Here is a 12284-nt window from a genome sequence, read left to right as displayed (position 1 = left end):
AAAGCTGTTCGATCAATGTACTGATCAAAACAAAAGACGGCTTGTGGGTTCTTATACGTGCCGCGAGTGACTCTTCTATTCTCGCTGCTTGACTTTTTAAGTAAAAAGGTTAGTCGCATGATTCTCTTGGGTTTAACTGTTACTCACCTGGGTCGTAAATGTCCACGGGTAATTTACGACTTTCTCTGTGTGAATTCACTGGACACTCACCTGAGTTTTGACAGTTTTTCAGAGCAGATACTCGGCAGATACTCGTCAACTACGCAATTCGTCTTTAGCAGATTTGACGTCTGCTGCCACCGTCCCTGTCCGGGAGAGGTCACTAGGCTAGTACTTTCGTCACACGGCGTATATATACTAAAAAATAACTCTGATACTCCCAGTTTAGACAGACATGCGTAGACGATTTGGAGGGGTCACCGAGATTGATGTTGCTAGGTGTTTAAGTAACACTAAAATCGTCGTTGAACTGCGGTTCTATGAGAAATAACCCGTGCGTGACTAGCACTTCGCTCGTAATTCTCTTGTCCCGTCGACCTTTGGGAGTGGAAGGGTGATCATTCGTCAAACCCCCGAGGATTTAACTGGCGAAATCAAGACCACAATTCCCTCCGGTAGGCGAACGGGCATCATTTGAAACCCAACAGCCAGATGTCCCCGTAACCTGTGTATCGTGTCTGTCGCAATGGTATGTTACTTTTGCGTGGAATTCGGATGAATTGTTTGTGTAATTCCCTCACAAAGCATTTGATTTACACCTCTACAGGTATCGCAGACATTGTGACGACAAAATCGAGGACGGGAACCCTGAAATCTTCCTCTAGGATGATATGCAACGATGCAGGCAGGATCATACATCACCCCCGTCCCATCATCTCATCTGACCAGTTACGCATGCTCACAATATCGCTGGTCCAGTCTCCTGGGAGAAGTTGCCGCTGGATTGGCTGCTTCGTTGTCAGTCACAAACGACTTCTAAAAAAGTTGGCTTTGAGCGTATTGACTCTTTCAACTCCAGACCGGTAACCTGATCCGGTGTTCACGCCTCACTGTTTAACACACAGACCCTATTTAGTCAGCGATTCTGCTTTTCAATTCGCTGTCTGTGTATCAAATATAGTGTAGTTTGCAGAGATTTTCGCTCGTTCGCAAACTGGCAGGTAATATGGAGTGTGTATGGGACGCGCTGTTTAGCACCTTATCCATCAACAATCGTAGTTCCCTAAGTTGTCATGGGATGACTTTACTCTGTCGTGTTCATAAAAGCATGTCCTTTGTGATGTGACTCACTCTTCCGAACTCGTCAAGATCGTCACACGCTTTCAAAATTTTGTATTCGTTGCTATTTATTACTTTTACCGAGACAAACAAGGATGAGGCTTTGTTCATATTCAAACCAGGCCATCAGAATGTCACGTGACTGAACACAAATCATGTCCCCCTTCTTAAAAGAAAGCACTGCGTGTGATACAACTGTATCTTTATCCTTTGACAGTTTTCTCGTAATTCATGTTATCGAGATCAGCAGGGTCGGAGATAGGGGCATTCATTGACGCTAGTCGCTTGGTTGGACTGTTAAGGTCGACAAGTGAATTACAGGACGATTAGAGACAGTCACATTCCCCCAAGTCCGTGTTCAGGAAGGAGGTGTCAGGGAGCCAGGTTTGTAAAGGGGAAGGGTGAAGTCAAGGCAGCGTTGAACGGTGAGCATGACGGAAATGACCTAGTCAGCGTTGTTGGTCAACTCGTACTTTGTAAGTCAGCTTCATTACATATGGGGATAGCCGTGGGTGCATAGCTGTGATACTGGTTTTCTGGCCGATTTTTCTGTCTTTTACGTCGCGAGTTTCACATCGACGACTGTTCGCCATGTGGTGATGGGGCAAAAAGTCGTCGAAGTCTAACTCAGCACGTAAGAAACAGATAACCCGTCAGAAAACGACCAACACAGTTAATATAGACCCCTAAACAAAACTGTTCAACGTGAGTCTCTCTCTATGTATATTTCATTTTATGTATTGTTTTTTGGGGAGATACGCCGAAAGAAAAAAATACAACCGACTGAAAAAAGGTATTCAGGAGCAGAATGAATAACAGAAAAGAAACTTTAATAAGAAACAGTACCGACATAATATTTCCATTTTAATCTACGTTTCTCAAATGTTAGATTCTTAAAAGTTATATTATGTTCAACTTCATTGATTGCGTTGACCACATTCATTTAGTTTCCAATTGTGAATCTCTTGGGGGTTCTAAATTACAGTAAATATATATCTTTGGCAATGTGATCATGACCAAAAACAAGGGACCAAATTGAGTGGCCCTGTCGCTAGTCTAGCCTTGAAACCCCGGCATTAAAATTTCCCACGTACAGTACCTTGTCAAGTTGACAGATCAAGGTGAAAGAGCCTTGACAAGTTGAGGGCTGTGTGTGTTATGCCGCCTTGTATTAGGAATAACACCCCGGATACCAGCCGGCATTTCCCATCCACCGATCGGGCCCAGGGTTACGGTACAGTATCCGGGGGTGATTATCCTAGCACCATGCGCTCCTAGACAAATGGACCTATAACAGTGTAACTTTGTAAACTGTGACTTGCAGTTATTGAGATTTTCGCCGAGTTTACACTCATTTACTGCTTAATGGTATACTTTTGGTAAATGATAACTTCATCAGAACAAATTTCCAGCTGACATAATCAAAGAGAGTGTACAAAAACGAACGGTACATCAAACGCAAAAGAGAAACTATTCATACACAAACTTTGTACTTTATTTTCTTCTGTGAAATGCTTTTTAGAATAAATTTAGCAATGTTTTCAACATTTATTTACTCCATCATCCATGTGGCGATATCTTATTTACAGGATTAGGTACCACTCACCTTCTACCCAATTGGACATTGGGGAGTCACGTGCCTTGCTCAGGGGCACAACACCCTTCATGGGTATCGAAGGTACCATCCTTTGATACCCATTGTGGAGTCACGTGCCTTGCTCAGGGGCACAACACCCTTCATGGGTATCGAAGGTACAATCCTTTGATACCCATTGTGGAGTCACTTGCCTTGCTCGGGAACACAACATCCTTCATGGGTATCGATGGTACCATCCTTTGATACCCATTGGGGAGTCACGTGCCTTGCTCAGGGACACAACATCCTTCATGGGTATCGAAGGTACCATCCTTCGATACCCATTGGGGAGTCACGTGCCTTGCTCAGGGGCACAACATCCTTCATGGGTATCGAAGGTACCATCCTTTGATACCCATTGGGGAGTCACGTGCCTTGCTCAGGGGCACAACACCCTTCATGGGTATCGAAGGTACAATCCTTTGATACCCATTGTGGAGTCACGTGCCTTGCTCAGGGGCACAACACCCTTCATGGGTATCGAAGGTACCATCCTTTGATACCCATTGTGGAGTCACGTGCCTTGCTCAGGGGCACAGCATCCTTCATGGGTATCGAAGGTACCATCCTTTGATACCCATTGGGGAGTCACGTGCCTTGCTCGGGGGCACAACATCCTTCATGGGTATCGATGATACCATCCTTTGATACCCATTGGGGAGTCACCTGCCTTGCTCAGGGGCACAACATCCTTCATGGGTATCGAAGGTACCATCCTTTGATCGTGACTCCGGTACCGCGACCAGTGAGCCATATTGTCCCGTATTTTGTCCGATTAATATTCCATATAATTTTCACCGGAATAATATTACCAAAACGATAAATGCCTCTCGAATCACTGCAGCAGTCAAAAGAAAGAGAAAATCAACAAAAAAGAAGACCCCATTTTCTGCGTTGCTACCTTGACGATTCACAAAGCCTCTGAGCATCGGCTGCACATCCAAACTGCTTGATTCGAGTTCGGATACTAATAGAGGTACTAAACTCGCCCTGAGGGACGTTGCTTACCTGACAGATTAAAAAAAAACCATGATTGTAATACGGACAACCGTCAAAATCAAATATAACTAATATGAGTTTGAACACCACCTCCGTACTACCCCAGACAACTGTAGTAGTTGCCTAAGATTCTACAGGGTAGGCCGGTGAAAAAGCAATGCGCATGAATTTGAAACAAGTTTGTAAATTGGAGTACTTATTGATGTTGTCATCCGTTGATACTTTCCTAATTGAAGGATATCAAACCCGAAGAACTTGAGCGACGTGTAAGAAACTTGCTGTACACATTGATGATAGAATGATATAACAGTAGTGAAAGACATTTAGCATTTTCACGGCAATTAATGGCTAATTTGCATATTTAATGATAATTTTCGACTCATGAGGCGATACATCAAAAGTGATAGCATCGTTTATGACGAAACTGTACTGACATCGCTTATAACGACATTTGGACGAATTTAAAGACGTACTATATTTTCATATCAAATGTTGACGATTTACATATTTTAGCGAACTGTTAAATTTCCCTTTCATCTATAAATGGCTGCACCAAATTTGATGAGTTTTGCTAGTGGGTGGTGTTTATTATAACAAGGCATAGCTATATTGAAAGACATTTTGCAGTTTCACATAATCTAGTCACTAATGGATAAATGAGGAAATTGCAAACTTGCGGAAATGGAGTTAAGTGTCAGAGTAAAGTGTCAATTTACAAACAACTGCGACATATTACTGAAACACGGGAGCATATTCAGTTCCCATCTGGTTTTAAAATGTACCAACTCAACCACACTGCGAGCTTTGGGACGGCTGGCTGAGAATAGCGCCCCAAACGACCAAGAAGTCATTTATCTCGTTCGTCGCCTCAAACAACACCTTTAACTATATACTTACAGAAAGAAAACCGTCCAAGATGCAGATATCGGCTAAATAAGGAGCTTGAGCTTTTTTGACTCAACACTGTTTATTTCATCAAACGTTCCTACTTCTTTTGTCAATATACAATACAGTTATCACATTCTCAGGGAGCTTATTGAACATTGCAAAATCGTCTATTTCATTTTTTCTGGAATTAGTCTGTGAATCTGATGGGAAATGAAATACGGCAATATCAATACTCATAACACCTGTTCACTTAAAACAGGAAATAGGAATAAACCGATACATTTGGAAATGTCTGTACTACACACGTACAGACGATGGACTATTTCAACAAAGCTTACATCAAACTGACATATACTTCATCGATACAACATGCTAACTTCGTCTGCACATCTTATATTTTAGCTAAAGGTGGAATCTACAATGCACGGACACTTATCATTGCTTCCAAAGTCATTTACAGGTACGAAAACACAGTGCAAATCTATGGTATCTACGATTCGTAGTAAAGCGGGAATTTATTGTTTGGTGAATGACACGTGTGTACTTTCCGCCAATCGGGCGTTTGAATACAAGGGAAAGCAGATGTAGTTTAGTTTAGGGGCAATATATGCATTGCCGTACAGTTGTGTATTCAGTCAGATGGTTCTCTCGCCGCTCATCAACATTTCATCGCATAAAAGTTTTATTTTGTCAAGGTATTTCACGATGATGTCCAACATCACTTGGTAAGCATATCTTGCATTTGTATTGGGCATAGCCAGCTCTAGGTTTTCCTTGGCGTCTGTATGCTTTTTGAAAGTTTTCGTAATTGAACTTTTGTCTCGAATTTATTCCTGTATTACTTTTATTCGAGAAGAAAACATTTGTTTTGTTTTTGAACAGTGTTTCGTTTATAATAAACGCGGACGCACGGCCTGTTGGTGAGCACCGCATTACCAATACATACTAGTATGTTGTTATTCGTGTTTTCTACACGGGGTCATGATTAGACTGAGTATGAATGTGATTGCAGTTTATAAAATGAAAGAGCGCCGCCCACGGCGGCGTTGACTTGATGTTCAGAAACTTTAGGGACTGTGTTTCAACCTTCTCAGAGTTATAACTTTCATAATAACACGCCAGATGCTTATTCCGTGTTGCGATTAGCCAGAATACGTAGCGTGACAGGAAAATAGATACGTCTGGGCTCCACTGAATCGACAAAAGTGACGTCAGTGGTATTTTTGAAAAAAAATATTTCCCAGGGCAGATAGTGTTTGACCATTTTTGGAAAAATGCCAGGTCACGTGAGCGTGGTGTCGTCTGCAGCTTTGAAACTGTGGCGGGTGATGAGCGCCCGAGATGAGCGACGAGCCTCTCACTTAAACAGCAAGATTTTCCATTCCAACATCGTAGGAACGTGAACAGCTCATCGACGAAAAAAAAATTCAAGTGCAACCAAGGATGGTGTTTGGTATGCGTAGAGTCTTTTTGGAAGAAAGTGGTACTACTGTTGCCGCTGTGGAGAAATCGCCAGGTAAACTTGTCACAATGGATTGTTGAAGTGCATAATATTAAAACATGATACAACATGAGCGTGTGTTATAAAACACCAGTCCTATAACCTGGTCTTTGTTCGCTATAGCCCTCATGACCATAGATGTTTACTATTCCTAATTTTCATAGGGTATAGATCAGCCGGTGCGGCTGCTCGACGGCTTAATTAATCTGGAGTACTGAGTTGTAACACCTTGTGCCGCACAAAATATTACGTCACACAAGTTAATAAAGCCTGCCCACGGTACTATATACATGTGGAGAAAAAGAAAATTATTTTATGTACAAACTATACAAGAATTGAAGATATAACTTGAAAGGATAGGGGAAATGGATAAGTAAAACAGACGCAAAATAAACTCTTTGCGATTGAACTCAGACCCCCTCCCAAATACGAAAGTTTTGAAAGTGCGAGATGCTATGATACTCTGATCTGAACTTCCCCTAAACACACTATACTTAAGTAAGTTATTACAAGTTTAAAGTTTCTGACAGCTTTGAAAGTTACACATAAACAAAATCTGAAAGATGTTGGGTAATAATCATGTAATACACGGTATCCATGGCGTCACCGTATGTGGCGCATTAGGTTGGTGCGAATGAGCGCACTTTGAGCTGAACATCCTCCCTCTAAATGCTGTGAGTTGCTCAAATTTCAATTACCCATGGCCGCTGCCATATACTGAATTACATGAAGAAAGACACTAATCAGTGCAGAGTGCGGACGGATAACTAGATTCACTTCAGGCGAAATTCATGTAGGGGACGATCTTCAAGCTAGATTAACTCTGCTGTCTGGAAATGCAACTCAAATGTTATTGAATTCACTGACACATTGCTGGAGGGGTTTTGACAGTTTGTAATGCAGCGGCTAAATATATCCGATACTAATTGATTTGGTATTTAGTTATACTTCGGTGTCACTTTGTTACATGACAAGGACAATCAGTGAGCATAGATAAGGGAGTATCTTGTCTGTTGTCATGGCGGTGGAGCCTGCACGACCTCTTGAATCTGAGAGAGAGAGAGAGAGAGAGAGAGAGAGAGAGAGAGAGAGAGAGAGAGAGAGAGAGAGAGAGAGAGAGATTTTATATTGCCTGCATACGGGACTACCTCTGTACTCTTTTCGTACAAGAACGGACTTATATAGACATTAGCAGCAACTTTTGAATATATTCAATATTTCTGTTCCAGAAAATAATTGAATGTTCTATTCACTTTCGGAAAGTATGATAACATACAAATTATGAGCCTTGCACAGGCACTGTCTCTTGCACAAAATACAACTGAATGTTATTGTTGACGAAGGAATGCTGGTCCGGTCTAATACCAGTCTTTAACAAGAGTAACAATACACAAATACAGGGCGCGTCGACAAACTGAACACTTGACGCTTTCACATAATGTTAGGTTTATCACAGATGACTATAATCTTAAAGTTCAGCAAAACTACTGGATACATGTTAGAGCTAATGGAATAAGCCAGAGGTAAAAAAGTCATTATGAAACGTCATCAAATTCAATGTTATGGAAGTAAAATAAGTTTGCGGCCAAATGAAATCGAAAGGGGTGCGGGACTGAAAATTATACAACTAATAATCGAAAGCTTGGTTTTATACTGTTTTTGGCAATTTGAAATTTAAAGCGGCCACTATCCTTATGTATAATTTTTAATTTTCACAAAAACAAGATATTGAAAACATCAATTGCTCCACAAGAGTCCAAACAATCAGCAGACGGGCAAAGTATTACTGTTTTTAGGGTCCGATATGTGGCGCACGTACGAACAACATAAACGGTCTGTCTCTGAAAAAACCCACAAATACATTCCATACCCTTCTTATTATCAGGCATCTCTTCATCTGCCGGGCCAATGCCATCAGGTAAACTGACACAGGTGTAGTCTGACTGGCCGGACCCGTAGAACGCACCAACCCCGGATTGTATCGATAATCTCACGCAGAGGTAATGGTAGTCCTCCCATCTCTGCACCGGCACAGTAAGCGTGACAGACCCTGTGACAATCAAGGTGCCTTGAGCTGCGATCCTACTGGCCAGCGTTGCCTCGCTGGTCGGTGTAAGTGATGCCGAAGCATCGACTTCACTGTCGCCGTCGACTAGAACGTCATCTTTCGAAAACCACCATCCGTCTTCAAAGTTTGCAGAGGGCGCGCTTGCCGGTTGTAAAGCATGCGAATCTATGTTTCGGATCGACAGTGTGACGGTCAATTCTAATTCTTCGCCAGCGCGGTATGGACCATTATTAACCGATGCTATCGATAGGGTAGGCGTACCAAGCACTGCGAAGAAAACACAATAGAGATTCCACATGATTTCAAATGATTGTTTCTGCAGAAGAAAAGTCAAACCTACCCGACCCTCATTCATCATACTGCAATATGACCATAATTTTAATCATTTACAAGCGTCAAATGAGACACAGGATGCAAGCCTCTTTAGTACGACTGACAAGATTTTTATTGCGTCAGGATATGACGAATGATCAGTCAAAACTAAATTTTAACAAAAAACTGTTAAAAATCCATAGTTAGACTTGTAATTTTTCATCATCATCATACAGGGAAGATAATGTTCTTTCCTTCATGTAGAACGTGTCTCGGGGACAAACATTCGGACTCTCAAACTTTGACAATTCTTTTCTCATATACAACTTGTGGGGGTTCATTTTAAAGCTCTTGGTGTAAGAACACCTTTCATCGGCTTAGGTTTTCGAAATTCGAAATTTTTATTTTTCTTTATAGAGTTAACACAGGGATGGCAGCCATTATGAATTTCAAATATCGGTAAATCTTGGGTAATTTGGTTCTCTAGTTCCAAAATTTGCACGGTGACCCCGATCTTTATTCTTGATTTTGAAAGAGAATGGTTTGAATATTTCTTAAGGAAAGTTTGAGCAAAAGTTTAAGTCTTTCACTTTCGAGGTGCATCTTATCTTAAAGAGAAGACACCTGTTTACATATAAGGTCAACGACTTACCAGCCGGGCACACAAACTCCCCTGCTGTCGTGTTGACTTCATTCCCGAACGGTATGCATCGGTAATCTCCGTCTGTTTCCTCGTACACCGATCCTATTCTGAGCGCCGTTGACGTCAGCGGTAAACGTAGACACAGGTAGCCATCAGTGTTGCAAGGGTCAACGTCTGGTATCTCCAAACTAACAGCGCCCTCTATGCGAAGACGCTCTTCTCCGTCGACGGCGGAACTTAATTCGTCCGACGCCGCAATGGTAGTGAAGCTCACGGCATTCACGGCGGCATCGCTCTGCGTTTCAAGGGTCTCATTCGCCGAGAAGTACCAGACAAGGTCAAAGTTGTTTTCGCCGCCAGCAGCCGCTGGTAACTCATCGTAAGTTGCAAAGCCAGTGTTTTCGGTCTCTATGACAACTGATACGTCATGCGTCACTTGACCAGGTGTGTGCGTTATTGTATCCGAATTGGTGACAGTCAGAGTCGGTCTAGTAAATGCTAAAACACAGATGTGGACGAATCAGGAATGAGAATGAACGCGACGGTAATTTAATGGGATCATCGAAAAGTCGATAAAGCGACAACAATGGAGATTCTATTTTATTGACGCTGCAGGTGACAGAAAGTAGGGCTTGACCTATTTAAAAAACGAGCAAAACAAAAAACAAAAAATCCGCAATTTAATGAACCGCTAGTTCCGTCTGTAGGACTACCGTCTCAAACTGTATATTCAATGGAATCTATGACTTTCCGGCAAAGAAACGCAGCTGAAAATCCGTCAAATTTTAGTCTAATTTTAGTCTAACTTCTTTTATGATATGAAGAAAATTGTGACAAGAAATGACAGGGAAACAAACAGCGATAGCGATAAAGATGTGAAACATATAAAGATGGCATAGGACAGAAAGTAAATCATGTCTGAGCATTAGGAAATAGTTTAAAGGGCCACAATCGTAAGCAATTTGCAAACGGGTTATATACGTCCCATACTAACAAGAAGCATACATTTACCATAGGAGAAGTCGAGTTAGAATATTTGTCCATGTTGTACATTTCAACATTTAAAGTTTATAACTTTTATCGCTTGTTTCAACAAAATGTTGTGGCAGCACTACCTTGCTCATGGACAAAAATGCTGCACACCCGCAGACGCGACGATGGTTGTCTTTTAAATATTGGCAAGGCGTTCAAGCGTTGATAAAGTTTGTATGCAGGCCGAGAAAAGATTCGCTAAGACATACTTGAAGTCAGCCGACAGTGAGACTACCGTGCACAATAGAATTTACTTACTTGGAACAGCTGTGGTTTTCTGTAATAAACAGCAAACCAACATGGCATGTAGGTGCAGTACGCGGTGTGCCATGTCGAGTATACTCCTCCCTGGTACACCGATTATCTGGGTTTTGGTTTGACGTACGTTGGAAATTCACTGTAAGTGATAACAATAGCAAAGTAGAGATAGACTCCTCGGTACTAGACCACATTAGCGAAACTAATACACAACGTTGTGCATGTTTTACTTTCATGTGAAAATTTGCCAGAGCACCCTCATGAGTGACGCTTCCGCCACTTAATTATACTGATATTTGAATGAAAAGTAAAAAAAACCTGAGTAATAATTTGATTTAGTGTAATTGATTTTGTTCACGGCTAATCTTTTTGTTCCACTATTAATTTCATGCTTTCTAAGGACATCTGCAAAGTTATCGTCAAACGTGACTCAACGGGAAAGACAACTAGCGCCTTCGTCACCTGTAACTGCATACCAACGGAAATAAATTAAACTTACTTCCTTCTCTGATCTAGATTGAAACTTCCGCCAACAGCTTCGGTAAAAGTGAGTTATATGTTCCATCCTTTATTGTTTCCTTGGGAATTATACTCTGCGATACCCTGTGTTCAATGTAGGTTGTAATATTTACCAAAAACAAGTGCTAAAGTTGTCCCAGTTTTAAAAGCGTTTAGAAAACCTTACCTTAAGCTCGCCCTGAGCGATAAATCAGTAGTATTGTGTAATCTGACCCATGGTTAAATACCTAACTACCGGGTTTTTCCCGGCGATGTCATCAACCCTAGCATTGGTGGCGCGAACAAAAGAGTGTGGGAGGCAACCGTGCCCTCAAACAATGCCCTGCACAGGTTGGTGTCATGACCTGAGAGTGCGAAATGAGTGCCTTTCATTGACGGACTCTACTTCAGGAAGAATGTTCCTCATGGACAGATATTCGGACGCTTAAACCTTTACAATGCTCTTGGTCTACCACTTTTCCGGCCTCGTTTTGAAGCCCATACAGCAACTTCATTTTTTACTGGCTAAAATAGCAAATATAACCCAACTCCCCAACCCCCATTGTGAAACAGTGAATCAGTATTTCGTCCATAAAGCTATATCTATTAGTCAAGTGCCCTAGCATAAAAACCCATTTTTTTACCCCGCAATGGTTCTTGGTGGTTTCTGTATCTTCAAAGCCTACTGAATCAGGATCTGCATGATGCCAACCTGGCACCCTTGGGTATTTAGAAATATTCAAGATGGCCGCCAAAAAGTAAATGCATTGTCAGCTCTATGAGACGCTGTAAAAATAGTTTTGGTGACATTTGCCAGGTAAACAAGGTCAAGGAATTTAATGTTTTCATTGCCCGACATGTGCAATTCTTAATTTGCATGAAAATCCAAGATGGCTGCCAAAACGACCGCCAAAACAGGTAAAATGTCATATCTCAGGTCCATGAGATGCTGTTTGAGTGATTGTGGTGTCCATTGCCAGGTAAATCGGGTCAAGGAATTCATATCTTTCATTCGCTGACGTGCTATTCCTAATTTGTGTTGCGTTGAGCACTGATCACTTTGTTGCCTAAAAAAATCTGATAATGGTCTTCTGAAAAACTGGTGACCAGTCTCTCTTCTTTGTGCAGACTATAATTTTTTTTACAAGAGCGCTCTCGCTTAGACTTAAGT

The 12284-nt window shown here is 41.6% G+C and overlaps 2 protein-coding genes across 4 annotated transcripts in view; both read right to left on the bottom strand.

The window, feature by feature from the left end:
- The window catches only part of LOC139145026 (uncharacterized), a 37020-nt gene extending 36142 nt beyond the window's left edge, over positions 1-878 (bottom strand). The window contains exon 1 of one of the 3 annotated variants that reach the window (XR_011554888.1): positions 211-878. The gene's annotated coding sequence lies outside the window, so the exon portion shown is untranslated. The remainder of the gene's footprint in view (positions 1-210) is intronic. The other 2 variants (XR_011554887.1, XM_070715927.1) reach the window with 2 other exon arrangements.
- Positions 879-6593: 5715 nt separating this feature from the next.
- Positions 6594-11367, bottom strand: LOC139145025 (uncharacterized). The gene is made up of 5 exons (XM_070715926.1): positions 11301-11367; positions 10616-10754; positions 9335-9823; positions 8173-8637; positions 6594-7351 (listed from the first exon to the last, which is right to left on the bottom strand). Exons 2-5 carry the CDS (start codon positions 10686-10688, stop codon positions 7266-7268), a joined length of 1113 nt encoding a protein of 370 aa, XP_070572027.1. The 5' UTR covers positions 10689-10754; positions 11301-11367; the 3' UTR covers positions 6594-7265.
- Positions 11368-12284: the final 917 nt, after the last annotated feature.

Source organism: Ptychodera flava, chromosome 12 (assembly GCF_041260155.1).
Source record: "Ptychodera flava strain L36383 chromosome 12, AS_Pfla_20210202, whole genome shotgun sequence".
NCBI classification, from domain to species: domain Eukaryota; kingdom Metazoa; phylum Hemichordata; class Enteropneusta; family Ptychoderidae; genus Ptychodera; species Ptychodera flava.
Note: the sequence above shows the minus strand (reverse complement) of the source record. Positions and strands in the feature narration are given on the sequence as shown.